This window comes from Pyxicephalus adspersus, chromosome 4 (genome assembly GCF_032062135.1).
Source record: "Pyxicephalus adspersus chromosome 4, UCB_Pads_2.0, whole genome shotgun sequence".
In the NCBI taxonomy this organism is placed as follows: Eukaryota; Metazoa; Chordata; class Amphibia; order Anura; family Pyxicephalidae; genus Pyxicephalus; species Pyxicephalus adspersus.
In genome coordinates this window covers 119383587-119406009 of record NC_092861.1, presented here as the reverse complement: position 1 = coordinate 119406009, position 22423 = coordinate 119383587, and the positions used below count along the sequence as shown (strand labels likewise).

Sequence of the window (22423 nt, the reverse complement as noted above, 5' to 3'; positions counted from 1 at the left end):
GTTCCCTCCCTATAAATGACATTTACCTGCAGTAGTCACATCTGACAGTCTATATGAAAATGTTATCTTTGGGCAAGTTTAAACATTTTAATGCAATACTGTTTTGTTGGCAAGAAAGAATGTTTAATTGTAAAATAAATATGTTGTGACAAAAGCCTAATTTCCACTATGTGCTGTTTTAATGCTGTTTTGCTGCACCTCACATAATAAGATATTGCATATAGAGAGCAATGCCTAATGATCCCGCTTGTGTGTTTTGTTGACTTGCTGCTTTATACACCATGTGCACTTCCCCATTAAGTGAACCAAAATGGGTCAGCAACGCAACAGACAGCCACCCAGGGGCCTTCGTGTTGCCTCTTCTTAAAATGGGAAAGAGGCTTCATGGTACTCTGTATACAGGTGATTAGTGCTTTTCCTGACAGTAGGTGCAGCAGAGAGAAGTGTTATCTGTTAGAAGTGATCTTATCTCTGCTTTGAGATTCAACTCTATGCTAGCAACATTGAACTATACAGAAGTAAATGTATACAGGTTGTCATATGCATTCCCCATTTTTTATATAATGCTGGATTTAGATAAGAGCTTTATAAATAAAATATGATGATGGTAATGTGCTCGTCCTGTTACATTTGTGTATACGTCAGCTGTGATCAATATAAATTAAATCTATAAACTTTTGTACCTTAGTTCTGCAATGAACATTTACTTAGTTTAGCTAGACCAACACATGGTGTGATAAGTTGAAGAAGGGCTTTCCACTCCACTTAGGCAGATTTTCTTTCTGTTGCATTTTCAACAAAGGGAAATGCCCTCTGTAGACCAGAGACCACAATAATAACACTTCTCTATACTAGTCAAAACTAAAACTTTAACTCTATATTGAGAATATAAAAACATATTAAATACCATGCTTTTACTTTCATGATCTGGGGCAACAAATACCCAGCATGTAGACATAACAATTGGTAGATTATACCATGCAGGACTATCTATAGGTAAACATTAACATATCTGATGCTTTTTGCAGTTTGTGTGGTTTCTGTTCGGCCCTTACTATTCATTTGGGGCATAGATTGTGATCAACTAAAGTGTTATTTAGTAGGAATCCTGACCATCAAGGTAAGTGGTCATTTTAAATCTGCTGCTGGTGTTAATGAGTATGTTATTTCAAACATGAGATGCCTGATGTGAATGTCTGAACCTGAACTATTCCCATATATTCACTAATCAATTACCATGAACATTATAATAAACATCAATGCACCTTGTAGCGTGTAATGATATATTTTCCTGCCAAGCTCTTGATTTGCATTTTAATCATGCTTTGACATGTTTTGTTTTCATTTATATTGATTGTAATAGAAAATGGATCAAGCCAAAATCCAGAGGTATGAATGCAGCCTTATCCTAAGACCATATAGAAGTTCAGCCCTATGCTTGAGCCTAGATGTTTGTCTTCATTCATAGGGCAATTGATAAAAGGTCACTGTAGTTGTGGATTTTTTTTTTTAATCCCATTTGGATTGTGGAAATGAGAGCTCTGAGGTTGTGCTTGTGAGTCACTATCTACCAGGCCCCGATATTTAGCCGGGGAAGTGAAAATAAAGTCTAAAGAATTTATCCTGCATACTTGTTCTAGGTCCATTACTCACTAGTAAGTGAAGGCCAGTTACATAAGACCCAAAGCTTGCAGGCTTGATGGTTTAGTAAGGCCTCAACTCCCATTTCTATCTTCATCCTAAAACATATATACCAAACTTTTCCATCACAAGTATGTTCAGCTTTTTTTAAATATAGGAATGACTGTTTTAGCCAGAAAAATCTGGAATAAAAATAGGCCAATACATAGAATCTGATTGTAGCTGTGCAAGTCTCTTTTGTTGCCTACACAAATATTTAAATAGTCTTTTTTAGCTACTGGAACTCCTGTGACCTCAAATGTTACTTTTCCTAACCCAGCCAATGTAGAACAAGACATTTTGAGGTTTTCGTGTTTTTAAAGGAAGCCCGGAAAGACAACACCCATAGAAGCAACATGACATTCATAATAGCAGGGTGCTAGCCGCTTTACAGAGCATACACACTGATTTCTTGTAACTAAACATGCACTATTTTTTACCCCATAAACTTTACTCAATCATTACTTTTGCTAGTGTAACCAGAATCTAAAGTAAAGACCGGTAACCAGTTCAATGTGAAAACAGTAAAGGACTGGAAGGTAATAAGATTTTTTAAATCCATTTTTGAATATGATGGGACAACGCATTTCTGTTTTGGCTTTAAGTTTGACTTATTTAGATTTTTTTTGTTTACTTGGGCCTGTTTGAAAGGGGTCTGTATGCTAGTGAAGGCTTGTTTGTAAACAGGATTAAAATATTTGCATGAAAACTTCAAATAATTTAGGATCTGCATGATGCATTTTTGCCTGGCGATGTGGAACCTTATGCAGTAATGTATAAAAATAGTATTTTGCTGTGCCACAGTTCACTTGTTCAGTAGTTTTGATAGCTTTTCAGATAAGCTGAGCTCCTACATACACAAGCAGCGTTAGTTTTGTTCTTGGTGAGGAGGGGTATATGGGGTGGTACAGCTGCTGGCAGCTACTCATGAAGATTTATTACTTGTGGTGTTCCTTGTCTAGCAGCTGTTACTGAAGCAAGGTCCCTGAATTTATGTAACTGCCTGGGCTTGTCACGCACACGTGCAAAGAGAAAAGAAAACCTTTGCAGCTCTTATTACCCGCTGATGCCAAGGAAATGTATTTAGATATACTTACTTGAATTTCCCTGCTAACTCTCCACTTGGCTGTGATTAGAGGATTTCGGAGGTCATAGACATTATTTGGCATTTGCTTCCAACTGTTCTTTTTTTGGTGGCTAATCCCTCTCCCTCTTTTCTTCGTCATTGTCTGTATATTAGTTTATAGAGACCCTGTTACCAGACTTCTCACGTCAACAAAAATCTTCCTGTAAGATTTTATGTGCCCTTAGTAAAAGTACGTTGAAATATATAAACTGAGCACTGCCATGCCATATATCCTAATGTATGTACTTCAACATATTTATAAAAAGGTAAACTTTACATTTTTATTTGAACAGCGGCTACAGATAAAGGTGTTTTCTCAATCATTTATTCATTAAAAGGTCAATGGATATAATGTGATGCTGTGGAAAAAGTAAGTTCCTCCTAAGCTGGTAAAACAGCAATTGCTTCTCATTTTGCATGACTTCCCACCAGTATCGGATACTGACTTAGAGTTGCAACTCTTTAATGCAAGTGTCTTTCAGGTACAGTAGGTTTTGTGTTTTTAAATCTACAATATTTAAATAGGTTACAATTGCAGTTTTGACTAGGTCAAACCATAACGTTTCAGTTGAAGCCATTCCTGGATTTGCTGCTAGTGTGCTCTGGACCATTGTGTTGTCAGATCCATTTCAACTTCAACTTTTGGATAGATGGCCTGACATTCTCATTGGGCATGCTTTAATGCAGGACTGACTCAGTACCTGCAAACTGCTTAAGCCTTAAAGCAAAGCCACAAACATTTTCACCAAGCTCTAAAGTTGGTATGGGGTTCTACTGAAATGCTGCCTTCATTTTGTCTTCCATCTCCACGTATCATTTTACACAGGAACAACTGCATGTAAAAAATTTTTCCTGCTATGTAATTCAAAGCAATTCTATCATCAAAATTTAATATACATTTGTAAACATAGCAAATCAATCAAAAGCAATCATTTTGACTGTCTGTAACTTCGGTAGTAGTGTCAAAAAAATCCCTGGCAGGGGAAAGCTGAAGCAGATTGAACGGAATGCATCCCAAAAACTTTTAGTTCTCATAAAGAACTGTAATATTTAGCCATAGCATTTATTAGCACTGTTCATCTTGCTTTTCTTGTGACATTGACTAAAATGGCACAAATCTTATTTTATGCAGTTTATTGTGCAAGTATTGCACATGTGAACATTTTCTGCTGTGTACATTGTAAAACTGAAGATATTATGCCATTGTAATCTATGTAGCAATGTACAATGGCTTCTTTTTATCTTTCTTTCTGTGAGTGTGGTCTCACTTGCTGAGCATTTGCAAAACTCTTTAAAATACATTTAACATTTGGACTGACAAGACAATAAAGGATTTTTTTTTTTGTTAAATGGTGCAGTAACTGAGCATTTTTGCAAATTATAAAATGGCAGCTTAAATATATAATATATACACAGATATAATATATGTCATACAGCCATTATTTCTCCAACTAAGATAGTTGTACTTTAAGCAACCTGTACCCTGCCTAACAAGGCATTTAAAGCACAGCTTAAAACACACGTATAACAAAAACTATTTCCTATTACCAAGTTATGTTAGAAAAATGACTACCAAATTTTGGAACTTCTTGTGTGACAGTCCGTGGAAGGTTTAGTTCTATGTCCTAGCAAGTGTAGTGTTGCCTGACATGTAAATACCTATTGATCAGTGTTACGGTTGAAATGCAGGAAGTAGAGGTAGGTCGTTGTGGCACACCCTTCCTTCCTATGTTTAATCTCCAACTCCTTGTCAAATTAGGTTGGACACCAACAAAACTTCATTAACAACCATAGACCCCTTGTTTTTGGCAGAATTTGTTGTAAATTTTACAATGGGGTTTGGTGGAGATAAAGTGTCTTCTGACCCCCCCCTCATTTTTTTTTAAACCCTGGTACCAAACACCCTGATCTCAGAGTTTATTATGTACTTCATAGATAGGTCTTTGCCTGGCCCTCAGAATAAGTGACCTCCACCCGTACCACCAAAACAAGACATTTACCCAAAACACACCTTAAAGTTGTGGGGCTCTTTTGTTTTTAGCAAATTTAGTTTCAAATTCATTTTATTTTACAACAATTTTGCAGCATACATTTCCAATGATTTTAATGTATTTCCCATATCACTGTATTTTTATGCAAATTTAGAATCCATTCATTTTTTAGCTGTGTGACTGTAAATGTGAATGAACATGAAACCCCAAACCTGTATTTTTAGTCACAACACAGATCCTAATTGCAGCCTAAATTATTTATGTTAGGGAATGTTTATGTCCCTTCCATTGCTAATTATGTTCACTTCTGCTGTCAAAATGAGTCACCATTTCACGTCGGCCATATTAATGATTTGATGGATTTGGTAGCTAGACTTCTAGAAACCAGTCCCTAAAGCTGAAGTAAACTAAAAACAAAAAAATGGCACTTACCTTTAATTCGGCATATCGCTCCATGGAGCGGGTCCTTCTTGATCACGTTGTCCTGGGATTCCTCTTCGCCCCAGATGAAAGGGGGCGCCGCTATCTCCTGCCTTCTTTTCCGGTCTTATTGTTCTGTCGCCTGATCTCACAGGTGTGAGATCGGGTGACATAGCCACTGTGAAGGGGGATAAAAAGAGGAAAACTGCACATGCATCTCTTTCCCTTTAGAGAAAAAAATTACCCCCAAGAGCCTCCTGAAATACATGACGTAGGTATCACAGGACGTTCTGCACTCCCATTAGGCAGATACAAAATTTGTTGAATACTGGGGTTCCCAGAACAATGCCACAACATACAGATAGTAGCCTAAAGGTTTTCTGCACTATTCTCCTAAATGTGTGACATGCAAAAACTAAAAAATAGCCCCTAAACAAAAAGAGAAAAAAAGGTTGCTCTTTAAACCTTCTCTGTAGAAGCCTGCTTTGATCTTCATTTGTCTCTGCTTGTTGGTTGTACCACAGAAAGTCCTCTCCGAAAGCCTCAGATTGATTCTCACTATTAACCACTTAACCACGACTTTAATTTCCTGAATTACTGCTCTTTGCTAATACCAAACTAATGTAGCACCGAGTAGTTGGCTTGCTTCAGTGTTGGATAAAATTGATTTGCTTTTAATTCCAGGGCCATGAAAGGATGTTTTGATGGCTGTTTTGGCACCAGAAAGATGAGTAAGGAGTGTAAATTGTTGGGAGGGGAAAGCAAGGGTTTCCTCGCTCTACTGAGCTCATATACACAATTTTTTTTTTTTTTTTTTATCTCCTTTCCTTTCCCTGCCTCTGAATTGCTTTCTCAACTTTCAGAATGTTTCACTATGCATCATAAGAGCTCAGCTGAATGAATATTGGCTGGCAGTAACTGAGAAGCACATGACACCCGTGCCTCATTTAACCTCGGAGACTGGTCGGCTCAGGTCCCTTAACACATCCGACAATCTCCAACATCTGCCAACTCACTGTGGCCTTTGGTCCAGTCCGAATGGGGAAAAAAATGTGCCAGGCGTGTTTTAGTTTTCCTCACCAAAATCCTCCCTGAGCTCTTTGTCTCTAAAACTCTAATCTTACACTATTGAGAGATGTACGGTCTCTTATTCTAAATGTAGTTAACAATGCATAAGATCCTAGGCAATTTATTTGTATTCTCTACATTTGCTCATTTACTTTGCTCTCTACTGCTTTGCATTATATACACACATACTGGCAATAGAGTGGGGCAGTAAAGAAAAGGCAGTGTGCTTTAAGAGGGAGTTGGACATACCAAATATGCTAGTTACCATTTATTTTTTATTTTTATTTTTTTTTATGCTAATCTCCAGTGTTGGGATTTTCGTTCTGGTAGAAGTATTCTGGTCAAGAGTTCAGTCCTAACTTTTGTTCTTATTCAGTGGTAAAACAGTATTTAAGACAAGTCGGCATGTCATTGTTTTAGAATCTGGTAACACCTTGGCCTTCTTTAAAAGTCTGAAGGCACATATTTATATTTCGTGTCTGTTTTGTACTTCTGATTATTTTAAACCAACCTACAGCCTGCGGGCCACATGCAGCCCCCTCCTCATTTCCTCTCTGCTCATTGTCTTGAGGGTGATGGGTTGTACACATCTCCTATGTTTCTCTATGATATCGTGCTACCAGGAGAGGGAGCTCCCTGAGCATGCTCAGTGTTAGCTCCCTACAAGTGGGCGTGTACTCTAGACCTGGCAATCGGCTGTAGCTGCTCCCCGCCCACCTTGTACTGTGAGATAATCCCCACAGCATGACAGCTATGTCTGTGTCCATGCTGCTGTCATTATCCCCATGTATAAACCTTCATATCTCCTTCACTGATTGTCATAGAAATGTGAAATTTTCAGGGTACAAAGGGGACCATGAGAGCTGTAAGTAAAATAAATTTACCCCTAAACCTAACAAGTTGCCAGATAGGGGGTCACAAGTCTCAAATTATAATAATTAAATATTGTCACATTAAGGGGGGCTATTTCAAGACCAGTGTCCCCAAATTGAGTGTGCATGTTGGGCCACTCTCATTGCAAAGAAAATTAGGGTACTGCTAATTGTTTGTGCGCTGTGGTCCCTCTTGAAGTTCACAAAACCTAAAGGCTGCGTTCAGGTTGGCGGTAAAGTTGCATTGCAGTTACCCCTTTATGCCAGAGAACCTACACATAGCTACACATAGCTGGCCACCCACCTTCTCTGAACCTCAATTTCTCTGAAACAGAGGAATGTTGGCAACTGGAAATGTGGAAGCCAGTAGGAAACCCCTCCCCTCCTTCCCTAATAAAATAAACATTATACCCATCATATCATGCTACCCTGTCACACATAGCTATCCTCTTACTCTCTATGAACCCCAATTATTCTGTAAGAAAAGGGAAATGTGACTGCAAGTGCAGGACTCTTGTGGCTATCTCCCCCTAACATTTCATCACTATGGCCATCACAAGATATGAAAAACTTTACCTGAAATACCGTGCTACCCTGTCACATAGCTGGCCACTTACCTCCTGTGAACCCCAATTTCTCTTTAACAGTAATCAAAGAGAAATGTAGGATAAGTGGGGGTTCTTGTGGCTAACCCCCCCCCCCCATCTAAAATCTTATCACTCCTACCATACTATGGTGCCCTGTCAAATATAAATGTCCGCTGCAGGGTTAATGAAATGGCTCTTGGGGCTAATACAGACTATACCTATCATACTGTGCCATCCTGTCACACATCTGGCCACTTACCTTTGTGAACCCTAATTTTTCAGGGACCTGACCAAGAACATGTACTCCTTGGCTATCTGTCACATGAATTGCATTTCTCCGGAAGTGTCCATTGCAGAGTTTTTGGGTGCAAAGGTTAGTGGCCCCCTATAACTGACAGGGCGCATTGTATGGTATAGTTTCTACTCGTTGGTTTAAAAATGTTGAGCGGGGAGCAATATATGACTGGCCAGCACTGTATGATCACTTTCATTATCTCTCAATAATAAAATGAGCATAAAATGGGTGAGTGCAGAAATTCTTGATTTGTCATTTCTTTTATTTGGTGCATGTACGTTACGGTAACTAGAAACATTTCAACTTAATTTTAAATTAAAACTATTCTAGTTTTAAACATAGGTCTTTTAAGGTTTGTTTGCATTGTGGCCCTCAAGTTTACTCAACAGCGGCCCCCAGATGAAAAAAAGTCCCAAATATATTAATTTTGCATTTTTTTTTCCACAGCTGCCAGAAATCCCAATGTTGTAGATTTGCGGCCAGAAATCTGGATTGCACGTGAACTTCGCCGTATTGGAGATGAGTTTGATGCCACCTATAACCCAAGAAGGGTAAGTTTATGATTTGTGGATGAGGTTTATAAATCCCCTATAACAATCATCTGACCCAAGCGCTGCATTCTAATTTTACATTCAAGGTAAAGTTATAGCAGACATGACAATAACTTCTTGCTCTACGCTGACTTGGAATTTCAAACAACATTATTGGCTTTTCAGTTCTCTTATGAATTATTCTCTTATGTGAACTGCAGAGCTGACAACATTAGTATGTACATGTAGGGAAAAAATAAAACAAAGCAGCCACATCATAGGAGTGACAAGCTGCAATACTTTGATTTGCCTTTTAAATTAAGATAAGCTATATGAATTAAGTCAGACAGACATCTGTAAAGTATATCTGTAACAAGCCTGGGGAATTTAAAATAAGTATATGGATATAAAATCGGTAATATGTTGGTGCTATATAAATCCCATTTATTATTAATAACTGTAGTAGCTTAAGGGATTGTGAAGCCGTTCATCCCTAAAGCTCATAGAAGAGGTACTAAACACTAAATTATTTTTTTGTAGCCCCAGATTAAAAGGTTGAAATCCAGAAAAGGGAGCAGAAGGTTTTTTTTTTTTTTCACAGGGGCAGTTTGATTCTTCCTGCAGTTATCACCTATTAAAAGTCCAATTTTATCCATTTGGTGTCTGATGATGGTTGAGAGGCATTTATGAAATGTGCAGCTTTGTGCTTGTCTAGCACTGGTAATAGAGGGATGTAGAAATTAAAAATAAGTACTGCTTGTTCACAAACTTTTCTAAAATGCTTTTCAATTTCTAGAAAAAAAAAAACACTTGGCAGGTGTTTGAAAAGTGTTACCATTAAAGTCTACAGAAGTAGATAACTGACAACTTGACCATAAGGTGCTACACAAAGCAATTCAACCACAACTTCAGTTTAAAAGACCCTTCAACTGTTCTTACTGTTTCTATTATAATGAAAAGGCTTGGCATTTATTTTGCTTTTATTAAGCAGTCATTCGCTACAAAACCACATTCTGAACTACCCAGCCAGTTCGGATCATTCCTAAGATCATGACCCATATTATCTCCTAAATGACTTAAGTCATACCGGTGATCCAGGTACCCCTTCCGCTTCATAGATCAGCCCTCCCTGATATTTTGCTTCTGACCACATTTGAAACTGGTAACTGCCTTAGTATGTTATTAAATATTGGAGCAGAAGCACAATGGTGAGATTCATGCATTGCACTGCTCTAAAACACTCAGTGTTGGCAACTAGCACTGTGCAATGGAGCAGATCCTGATTGGCTTAACGTGCTACCCTTTTCCTTCATGCCAGGAAAGAAGGATGTTTACAGGATGGGGTTTTGGAGAAATTGAGGCACTTGCTTGCAAACTACATTTAATGATTTATTATATCTATAACATATTTAATGATTTAAAGAATTTATACTAGGATAAAATGGTTTTGTCTCAAGTCTCCATGTAAGATGAGATTTTGGTAGTGCAGGAATAAATCTAATGGTTTATTATGCATTTTCTTATCTTTTTGAGGTGACCTCTAATGCCATCTGACAGTCTGCTGTTATCTAGATAGGAATAGTGAACATTTTATGTGAGGCCTTTAATATTTTGTTTTTATCTAGGAAGTCTTTTCTTGAATTACAGCTCCTGGCACAGTTCAGAAATAGGTGTTGTGCCACTTCCTTTGCAGATGTTCCTGTTGGAAGTCGTTTCCTGCAAAACATCACTCCCAGTTTCGGCAGGAAAATGGATATCCTATTTTGACTGCTTCTAGATGAAAACCATATTTAATTTTTTACCAGTTTAGCTGAAATTCAGAATATCAAATAAATAATTTGGGCTAGCACTGTTATACTTAAAAGGAGTTACCATTTTCAAAAAACAATTTAAGTATCATTTTTCCCCTCCTTTTAGTTTAGTACAAAATGTTATTTGGAATTTAAAACTCCAGCACCTTGCTTTCTTTATACAAATCAACTTTGCCAAACTGCATGGACAGCCTAAACTTTGTTTTGTTAGTGGGCACATTATATGGTTACTGGTATTGGTAAATTTCTAAGCAATTTTAAGGTTTTAATGGATATACATGCTGGAATGTAATAGAAGTGTCTTTATAAAATAAATATTTATGGTAACCATATACCATATTAAAAGCACAGCTTCAAAATATTGCACAAAACGACATTTAATTTTTATGATTTTGTTTTCCTTGATCGAACTATGGTTTCTGAAGTCCTAAAGAATCAAATTGTTGGCACCATGCCCCTAAAATGAGTGCTTACTTGAAGATTCTCTGAACTGCAACAGGTCAGAAGTTCCGACTTTTCACTGACTGCATGCTTCTTGCAGATTATTTACTAAAAAGGGTGACAGCCACCAAGTTTACACATTGAATAGCACATATTGGATATGGTAGCCCCATACCTCTTTTATGTTTCCCCAACATTGGAAGTGAAAGGGGGGGGGGGGGGATCATTCTTATTTTATGATTTTTAGCATTTCAATTTTAAATTGCTAAAAAAATGCCTAAAAATTTGCTTGTTCGCTTTGTGGGGAAAGTGAAACCTGATAATGGACTGAGGTTAGTCCTAGTCAGGCAGATGGCATTCTGATAACCATAAACAGGAAGTAAACTATACAACTGTATCCTTTACTTTGCCATTAGGCATTGTTTGTTTCCCTTCTTATTAAGACAAAATGGTGACAAATGGCAGGTCACACACAATTTCCTAACATGTTTTAAACTCTCTGGAACCAGTAATGACTACGTTGATAGTAGGTATCCTCTACTGAGGTTGTCCTTAGTAGCATTAGATTTTTATGGTTGTCCAACTTTACTTGTATGCAAGAACTTATTTTACTTTTATACTCCACCACAATGTCCTTATATACACACCACTGTCCTTGGCAGCACAAATGTCTGCTTGCTTTAGGAAACAGATTCCTATATCGAGTAATACAGCTAGACGCAAAACAACAATTAACAATTCAATTTTGTTGCAAAAACTATAGGATTTTGATTGGGGAAACCCGTATCTCAAAGTAAAGTTTTGGGTACATGCTACCTCCTGGTGAAGGACTGAGCTTTCTTTTGCCAGTGTTAGTGATGCCACTTTGATTTTTAGTGGGAATCCATGGAGAATCAGAAAAATATACATACTAGAATTTTTTTTTTTTTTCCATTACTGACTAGTATGTTCGGGATTTCATTTTATGTATTTTCATAGTAAAACATCTAGCTTTTGTTTTGTATTTGTTGCATATGATAAGAAACAGCTCTTGTTTTAAACCACTGATAGTATAACTGTTTTATATATCGGTTTATTGCCTTCCCATATTCCTTTGCATGGCAGTACAATTACTGAGCAGAACTGTTTCTGATGTTGTAACTTTCTTTCTCAGGTTCTTTTGGATAATCGACACATGGGTGTGGATAATGACCAAGTTATTATTTTGCGTGTGCTCCGCTATATTATCAGACTCATATGGAGAATGCAATGACTTATCGCTTTGTGCAATGAAGGATTAATGAACTTCTGTCTGAATGAAGGATTCCAGCACACAGGCCTTGGTGATCTATGCAACTGATCTCTTCATACTATAAAAAGATGAAGCTACAGAAGGCTTTTTTTTTCGGTTCTGCAGGTACACCCAGAAGTGGGTGGAAGACTGTTTGTGACAAAACTTCAATTAGGATGGAATTTTAGGACCTTTTCATAGCCTATATAAGTTTTATATTTCATGTATATAAGAAAAATAAATCTTCAGACTATATTATCTCTTGAAATATGCATCCATCTCCAAAGACCTGTGGATATTGTGATAACTGAGCCTTTGGATTGACACAGCTGCCTTAACTTGTACAGAGACAAATGTGTGAAGATGGTTAAGAGACCTATCAGGACAGACGACAAGAGTGCCAGTTTTGGTGCTTGTGATCTTCCAGTGTCTACGTTGACTAAATTGACATAAAAATAGTACTGTCCTGTTGCTTTTATGATGGATACACTTTATTGACTCTGGATCTGGTGATATAAACATTGCCCATTCTTCTAAAGAAAAATACCATGCCAAAATGTCACCTTTTTTTACTTTTTGACTGTGAGTGCCATCACCCTGGTAAATGGTGCATAGTATACCAGCTGTCTTCCTAAATTTTGATCCAGTGACAGAGCTCCATTATTTCATTTTTACATAAGATTATGTATTTAGACAAAGTCCTGTAAATATGGACAGGGGTCTAAGCTATTTTCATGGGACCAGCAGATTTTAAAATGGACATAAAGGACCACAGAACCAAAAACACATTGACATATATCAAAGAGCACCCTTACCCCCAAAGTAATGCCACTTTTAGTCATCAGATATTGTATAGTCATCAGATATACTGTCAAAAGTATAAAACTATCACATTTTTGTTTTATGCGTTGATTTATTTTAGAAAAATTTGTAAAAAACAAAAAGTAACCACTTTAAACCAAACACTGTTTTTTAGACCCAAAAACTCAAGAAATATATAGACAAGAGGCCCTGTAGACACGTGTTTCTTTCTATTAGCTCTTTTATATAAAGATGTTTTTCATTTTGGTGGTCCTTTATACCATTTTGTATGATGACTTTTGTGGCTTTGCACTGGTGAATTGATCAAAGTTTAATTTTAGTCTCAAGATAACGGTGACATATCTTACTGCAGAAGAGGTAAGAACTGAATGCAAAGCTGTTGCTTTTATTCATATATACATCTCTAATTTGCCTATGTATTTAGGAACATTCCTTACACTATCACCCCCATGTGTTTGAAGCAGTCAAATCAGAGGGTCAGTACACAAAGTACGAATTAACAAGCATTATTTACTAGTACAGGACATCAAACTATATCCACGTTACCCAACAAAATCTTTATGTATTTCTTATGCTCCACTTTTTAACCATGCAAAAACTAAGTATATTTGTAGTCTGGTAGGTGTGTCACAACCACACAGAAAAACATGTAGGCTGCTACTGCTGTCCTTCTGCAAATACGAGTTGGCTTTCTTGGCCGTCAGTAACTTTGAACATGCAGCAAGTGAATCATAGCAATGTGCATATTGTTCTAAGTCCTTAAGAAAAGTGTTAAAGCATCTGGAAGAAGGGTTGGCAATGATATGTTTAGTCAGCAGTTGCACTTTACATGTTCATTCACTTGGATTTTTTTTCCCTAAGCCTTTTTTTTTTTTTTTAGTTTGTTTAGTTTTTATCCATTTTGGGGGAAAAAAAAACTTTTTAAAGGAATAGCTTTCATAAACCTGTTTCCTTAAAAACAATCTAGGTCATTCTACCCAAAAGTCAGTCTTGTGCCACTAGACATTTGCTACTCTGACTGTTTATCATCTTGGCATGCATCTGCCATTGGCTGTGTATGTCTTAATATTTAACAATCTCTGTAGGGACTGTTGGTTCTCCATACACTGACCAAACAGTTGGTGCATGTTGTTGCATACACAGTGTGTAAATGATGCATATTTACATGCATTAATTGGTCATCATGCTGTCTATAAACTTGGCCTCAATCTCCTCTAACAATACATAGAGGCTGTAGTAAACCTACCTAAATCTAGTGTCTTAGCCCTCTAGCAATCCCTTAAAAGCAGCTGTACAAAGCTCCACAAAAACCCACCTTACTTTAAATGTCTATTCTTTATTTACTGTAAGCAACTTTGTGTTTTATCTCAATTGATGTTAAAGCAATGGTGTCATCATATGCATCTGTATTAGATAGAACTGACTACCTTCAAAGCTCTGATATACAGTCTGTTTCCAGAGCTGCTACCTATGGATTGCTAGAAAGCTGACACAGGAGAGTATGTATGTAATATACACACACATATCAGGCACCGTTGGTTTGGATAGCAAAAAAATATATATAAGGGTCTCTCTGTGACTGCAAAGCTTTGTGTGTCATTTACAGTAAATAGTTGTTTGGCAATAATCGGGCCCTTAATAATTAACAAATGTCACTGTATCATGTATTTTATTGTATGTTTGTGAACTGTTTTCGCCATTTCATTTAGCTTACAGTCCATCCCTTTTTTGAAAGAACTTTTATAACTATTTATACCACTCATTATGAAGCAGCCTAGCCGTTTAGAGAAGAGGATTAATGGACACCGTTAGTTTGTAGATATCTAGCTATATTGGGTAGATTTTTGTTAAGCGTAGTTACTTCACTTATTGATGTGCCTTTTTGTTTTTACCAAAGAAAGCATTGATCTCTGTTTTTTTAGAAAAATGAAGCCATCATTTTTTTTTTCTTCAGCGAAGATGGTGAAATGAAGGTGTTTTTTTAATTGTCATGTTACAAAGAAATGCTCCTTTGTGTTTTCCTGGTCCACTATTGCAATGTGCCTTTCAAAAATACTAACCAAAGATTTGTATGAGATGCTTAGAGTATGGTATAATGTGATACATGCCATCTTCATTGGGTTCCATAAGATATAAATATATATACAGAATATATAGCATTACGAAACTATATCTAGCTATACTTTTTTTCCAGAGTACATTTCTCAGTGCCTTATGTAAAATGTGCCAAGTAGCCGGTTCAATCAACCATTAAAAACATCTTTTATTGGGGGGGACTGATCAGCCACCTTAGTACTACTGCACAAATTCCATAAGGATTCTTATGGTTTTTCCATTCTTACGGATTTTACCTACAAGCACATCAAATACGGAATTTAATGGTTATTGCTAAAATTAAAATGTCTGTAGTAGCACGCTGTGTTTTACACTCCTATCAAAAACTCAGGTTTTATGATTTTCTATGAAACTTGTGCCTGGATCTGGTGCTAGATAAATTACTGAGATGTGCTTTAAATTTAGATTGCACATTATTGTAAGCACCATTCCCATTGCATGGCCATATCTTGCGGTGCCCCTGTAACTGTTACAGTTTAAATCATGAATGTAGGAGGCGTTCACAGATGTTTGTAACCCTCCAGCGTCGTCTTGAAAAGTGACTAGACTAGAAGGCAGAATATCATGTAGATAATCTAACATGGAGCTGTTTGGTGCTACTAGGGGTTAATACAATAACCTTGGTTAGAACTTGTGACTGCTGCGTCAGTGTATTTATAATGTCTTTACTGGCCAACAAATACTACATACAAGTACAAATACTTGAGTATAATAATTAGAGCTTATTCTGTCTCTTTATAACCATGTACGTAAATAACTTTCACTGAAAAAAAAAAAAATTAAAATTTCCGTGTAATATTTCATACATTTCAGGCCGTTTTCATTTTTGGATTGTTGAGAAACAACAATCTTGGCCTACCAAAATGCAATTTCATACATATGGCGACTCTAAATGTTTGTGTTAATTACATCTATTCATTACACCTTAGTGTGTACACCTTAGTGTGAGATTTACATTTTATTGGATTATTCAGTCTTCTCATGCCATGTTCCTTACTGACTGTGACCCTGAATATAGAGTGGATCATTCTGGCATTTGCTGTCTGTTCTATAAGCATAGAAGCAAACTTCAGTGCTGTTTTGAAGTTGCCTTACAATTGACATTGCAAACACAATATGCATGTTCTCATTGATCTTTTCTTGTTGTTCAGATCCAACTTGTATAAGAATTTGTGCTTTTTGTATTATCCAAAAAAATCAGTGGCTTTGTGGAATATAGGGAATATGATTCTCCTCTCCCTCTCATATGGCAGTGCTGGTGTTTGACTATTGCTTCCTTGGACACCCAACACTGTCCGATGGGAATAGTGGAAGAGTACTCAGCCCTGCATTTGACTTTCAGATTTTTAATTTTTTTCTGCATGAGAAGGCAATTATAAGCAGCTGTGTGGACAGCATTAAAGTGAACTGTGGTTTTAATCTGCATGGCAAATTGGAGCTGTCATTCTAAACCTGCCATTATGTTTTTTTTTTTTTTTTTTTTTTTTTTCCTCTACCAGCACTGCCTGGTATATGTGCCAAATTTATTAAAATAAACACTGCACATAGGGCAGAGGTTGGGTTTTTTTAATTGAAAATGCTTAGTTTGGGACTTTAAGAAGTATGGAAAACGGGTTCAAGCTACAAGCCAATGAGGAGGGTTTAATTTTCAATAATTACAAAACATGTCCAATGATAAACATTTACAGCACTATAGTCCTGCAAACATAGTGAGTTAAAAATGTACAGGCAGAGATATCATCCCTGTGTATTTACTGACATTTAAAATTTGTTGGGAGGTAACCGTTATCTAAGAATAAAGTAGATCCCTATCTTGTCAAAAGGTAAAGTGTAAATACTGTAGATTGGCTGTAATATAGTTTGCTTTATTTTATAAGATGTTGTACATGAGTTGTATATTTATGTCTTTTGTTATTTAATTTTCATTTAGAAACCTGTAGGTTTTTTATTTTTTTTTAACTATATGCTGTTATGTTAGATGAGATTAGTGATTAAATGCGTGGGCTGTACTGTGAATGTGTTGCACTGCTCATAACATACCACTGGCTTTCTTTTAGTTCCTGGTATCCTGTTACATTTTATGGCTCCATTTTTCATCTGGTGTTTAAAATGCACTTTTTTATTATCTGATTTTATGAGTTGTTTTCTTTTTTTGTTATTTTTCTCTTGCTCTTTCATGACTGCCTCCTAAATCCCACCTCCCCTAGTTCAATGTCTTAACATTTAGAAACCATCATTTTGTATCGTTCTTGGATTTTCTGGTATTCCAGATCGAAAATACAAAACTACCCGTTTTACTTATCAATTAAAAATTCAGTATACCTTTATTGTAACAATGTGTACACTGATCAGCTAAAACATAACACCTGATGGATAAAATAAATACCATTGAATATCCTATTACAAAGGCACCTGTCAAGGGGTAGGAGATGTTGGGCTGCGATTCTTGAAGGTGATGTGCTTGAAGCTTGGCAAGAGTAGGAATCGGTGACTTTGACAAGGGCCCCCAGAAAGTTAGGCAGGTTCTTGTAAAGTTTTGGCTGATAAGTGTATGTACCAATTAATTTATTGTTGGAACCAGTCAACTTTACAGAGTAAACTTCCTTATGCACTAACCCATAACTGTCAATCATAATTTTATTCTTTACTTGAGCTTGCTTAAATTCTTATTAGGTGCAGGAGCAAATTTTTTTTTTTTTTGTATTACCCTTAAAAATTATAGAACATGATTTAGGCCATGAATTCAGTATTACTTTATTCCTGTAGGTTTTGATTTTTATGTTATTTCAGCACTGCACTCTTAAGTCACTTTTCTTTTAATAGGACTGAATCTGCATTCAGTCCAAACTGACTACTTTGAATAATTGCACTTTTTTTATATATTTAGGGTTTTTTTTTTTGTTTTTTTTTTATACTTAGTTACTGTTTCGTATGAGGCCAACAATGTGCATTCAATAAATCGCCCTTTCTAAAAGGTGTGTGTGTGTGTGTGTGTATATATATATGTGTGTGTGTGTGTGTGTGTATATGTATATGTATATGTGTGTGTATATATATATATATATATATATATATATATATATATATTTACACTTACACTTGTGTACACACACACTTACATGACAATGTCCCCCAGTTCTGCAATATGTTGCTGTGTTGTGACTCGTCAGTGTGTTTGCAAACACAGACTTAGTATGTTTATTGTAGATCGATTATCTTGACACAGATCTTACCAGTGTTATAGGTTCTACAGCACTTTTGGTTTGCAGAACAAATTGTATTTCTACACGTATTCTTATGTAATACACTAACCAAAATGTAGTAATGTAACCATTTTGAACATTTGATAGCATTACAAGGGATGCAAAAAGTTTGAAAATGCCAGGCAGTGCTGGCAATCTAAAATGAACCTTTAGTCTACTAATACACCATCCCATATCCTGACCTCAGACAGTGAAAGGAAACCTGTATTTTCCTTTTGTGCCTTCTTGATTTCCTAAAGTTTGTTTTATTACAACACTGAAGCTGATCATAATTTATGGTAGGTAGACCCCCCAGCTAGCGATCAAAATGTAGAGTAGGATGTCCTGGAATGCATGTGTCAGGTTCGGCAAAACAGCAGCAGGTAAACCTCTGCAATTCATATTGGCTTCAGCTTACCTGAGACCTAAAACTGACCTGGAGAGTTTCACTGGAGTAATAAGGACAGAGGTATATATGTCTACATTAGGGAATGACAGATTTTTCATGTTAATGCCAAAGATGACAATGGTGTTCAAAAAAGAAAATGTTGGAGAAAAATACACGTCATAATTGGGTACATGTTGGCCATTAAATTGGTTTTCTTAGACAGTCTGCATGCTGCCAGAAAGGCCAGAATTTATTTGGGAACAGTGTCATATTTTACATTGTAAAATGGTAATCCTGGTACTTGGTAACTGCTATATAGCATACCAAAAAAATAATTACAAAGCAAAGATGTTCTTAACTCCTAAACTACTTGTCCTAGTCATTTTTTGTGACTGGCCTAAATAGAATGATTTTCCACAACCAAAAACCATATGTTTTTAAGAGCCTTTTGATATATTGGAGAAATCCCCTAGGAATTTACCAAACGCACATGGACAGTTAAAAGTTTTAAAGTTTGTATGTAAACGGTTTCTCTCTCACTACTTTGTTTCGGTCCCATGCTTTGAGAGAGCCTTGTGTTGATCACTAATGTCTTTTCATAGGACCCAGCATATATGTAGCATTTACATGTAATGCAATTGTCCCTGGCTTTCCTGTGTTTTGCACTGATTAATTTTGACAGGGTAATTGCCACTTTTTCTGTGCAATATTGCTGTAAATAATGCATATTTTTAAGTGTTTTGTCACTGAATTTTATATGAATAAACAAAACTTGACTGGTAAATTGTGTCCTATTTATTCCTGCCTGTGCATTATTCTTAGAAAAGTGTGTTGGAGCTAAATACAGCACTGATATCCACACTGTTTTTGCAGGATTTTACTTTACTCCTCCTAACTTACTCTTTATTTAAATATTTACTGTGCTGAAAAAAAGTTTGTCTTAATACACTCTAGATCTGGTATCTTCAATGTATTGTATGGCTTACCTGCTACAAAAAAAAATATATCAAGCTATGACCAAATTTTATGGAGATTTGGGTTTCAGAAAAACATACATACTTTGGAGAAATTACCTTTCATGCTCTGTCCTGATCTCCACAATAGGGATGAAGCCAATAAAAAAGTGGGGCATTACCTCTAACCTCTTAATTCCCATTAACCAAAACTAAAGCTGCAGGAGTTGGGCTTTAAGGAAGTTTTGGTGTGGTTACTACTTCTTACACCTTTAAATTTCTTCCTTGGTCAAGAAGGTAAATTCTTCAAACTGTCACATGTGGACTACACATAAGGAGTGGCACCTCTGTCATGGTGGACATTATGAGTTACTTGCCAGCCTCTTTTTTTAAATACTCAAAAGTTTATACTGCTAAAAACCTGTTTAAGAAAATATGTTTTTAATATGGGGAAACTACCAACTCTATGTTGGTTAGTATTAACTGTGGTTTTAAACTTAAAAAAAAAAAAAAAAAAAAAAAAAATACTTCCTGTTAGGACAATAGGAAAATGGGATTGTAGGCAGAAAAGAAAGTGACTACACCTTACAAAGATACACAGTTAAATTCAAAAACACCAACATACAACAATATTTTTGTTTGCAATGTACATAAAATTAAAACTACAGACTTGGTGTGACAACAGCAGCATTTATTCCAATGTTTTGATCCCAAATTCCTTCTGAAAAAAAAGTTGAGTTGCTGTTCACAGCTATCAATCCGGTTTCCTTTTCTATAGTGTTTTAGAAATAACTCCCCCTCTCTTTACCAATACTTGTTTCTTTATTGACAAAGTACTAAAGTGCCTGCTAGTTACCTATAGTTTATTGAATGACAACATTGAAACATTATAACTTTACTTACAAACTTTGATATTATTAAATTCAACTTTGGCATTTATACCCCATTATAAAGGAAATGAATACAAACTTTGTAAGTAGGTTAAAACGCATTGCAATAGCTACTGTCTATCAGCAGAAAGGATATGTGCAACACAAAACTGAGGGCAAAAAGAATATAGGCTAATAGTCTGCATTACAGAGAGAGAAATGCATTATTCCTTAAAACAACAGAGTATGTACACCTAAGAGAGATTTCACAATCAAACCATTTCTGAGACCAACTTTAAGATAGTGGCTCATTCACCTAATTAGGAAGACTATTCTTAGACAATAATTTAGTGTTCTAAAAAATGGCAGGTGATTTCTTCAGGTATGATCAGCTATAATGTGCAGTAAAGAGGGAAAAATTAATGGGTCATCATAATGTTCTGCGCTTAGCATAGGTTCATAATGTGCCGGTTATAATATGTCCCATGACCGAACACCCATGTTGGCTGCTACTTCTGTAACTGGTCTATTTAGCTTCCTCATGGTTCCCGATCAAAAGATTGCCAACAAATAAGCATATTGATCCCGTCTGTCATGGAGGTGGTGGACCCTCTATCACCAGGTAAATGAAGCCCCTAAGCCTCAGTTGTCCTAAGGGCCTAAATAACCACCTAGTGTTTAGCAGAGGGCCCTGCAAAGTATGATGGGCTTTACTTGTGGACAACTCCCTGAGTACACTTCCATTGACAACATCACAGAGCAGGCAATACAAAGCATGGTACAAAATTGGCAGCCAAGGTTGAGGAGTCCGGGAACACATGTTCAAAATGGTCTGAAGTGCACTAAGCAAGTTTAAATAACACTCTCAGATATGACCTTCATGAGAGGAGGTATCTACTAGTTTTTCCTGGAAACAGAATAGAAAGTCACCAGCACTCCAAAATGCAGAATTTGTACTGTAAAAGCACTGTCACAAGCTAATGTTTCAGGCCACACAGGGTTCCTTACTCAAGGTAACGTCATTAGTGTTTACCATTCCTTACAGATGTTAGGTGTACTCCTGTAATTTACCTTTACTGACTGTAACATCTGGGTGATTGGTCATGTCTAGGTAGGTAGGAATGGGATTACAGGTGTTACTGCTGAACTAAAGTTCTGCTATGAACATTTGTGATCAGGAACATCCTTATTTTAGAAAGGGACAGGATGTCCTTTTGTTATAAGACATACTTGCCTCCACAATCACTGTCTGAGCTGCACATGCCTAAGGCAGCTGGAACTAAACTAACTCCGGTACCAACATGGTTGAAGATGGGAAGAGAAGATCAAGCAGGTAAGGTTTTTTTTTTTTTTGCAACAAAGGACCTGGCTGGTTGCACATTCTATTTCTACTGATTAGTTCCACTTTAAGAGTAAACTTCTTTGATATTTAAGTGTTGTGTATACTTTACCTTTAGTCACTATGTTGCCTTGAGGACAGGACCTTGCACGGGTCAAGATACATTGGCTTCTCTTCCACATGCTGTGATAATGTTTTACAGTAAAACAAGAAACCTGTATTTTGAAATAGAAACTTGTCATTTGTAGCACGCTTCCTCTATTACAAGGTCTCTTTGCACTCCTATCACAGACATCTCCTCTGTTCCTTCCACTGGTTCCTGGTCATCCACATTCTCTCCCCACTGACCTCATCCTTCTTAACTTGCATACTTTTCATAATTGAACCAAATCTTTCACCCCAACCCTATCACCCACCTGTCTACTATTCGAGCTAGCTTACACCTTCACAAATACAGTTAGGTTCATAAATATTTGGACAGAGGACTTTTTTTCTAATTTTGGTTCTGTAAATTAACACAAATAATTTTAAATAAAACAACTCAGATGCAGTTGAACTGCAGACTTTGAGCTTTAATTCAGTGGGTTGAACAAAAAGATTGCAT

At 36.5% G+C, this 22423-nt stretch overlaps 1 protein-coding gene and 1 long non-coding RNA gene across 14 annotated transcripts in view; one reads left to right on the top strand and one right to left on the bottom strand.

Annotated features, from left to right (window-relative positions):
- Nucleotides 1–15813, top strand: part of BCL2L11 (BCL2 like 11) — a 21155-nt gene extending 5342 nt beyond the window's left edge. For both annotated transcript variants that reach the window (XM_072409460.1, XM_072409459.1), the window contains 2 exons: nucleotides 8487–8590; nucleotides 11975–15813. In XM_072409460.1, coding sequence (XP_072265561.1) covers nucleotides 8487–8590; nucleotides 11975–12073 — 203 coding nt within the window. In that variant the 3' untranslated portion in view covers nucleotides 12074–15813. The remainder of the gene's footprint in view (nucleotides 1–8486; nucleotides 8591–11974) is intronic.
- LOC140329280 (uncharacterized) overlaps nucleotides 1–22423 on the bottom strand; it is a 293563-nt gene that overhangs the window by 43981 nt on the left and 227159 nt on the right. The gene's annotated exons all lie outside the window — the stretch shown is intronic.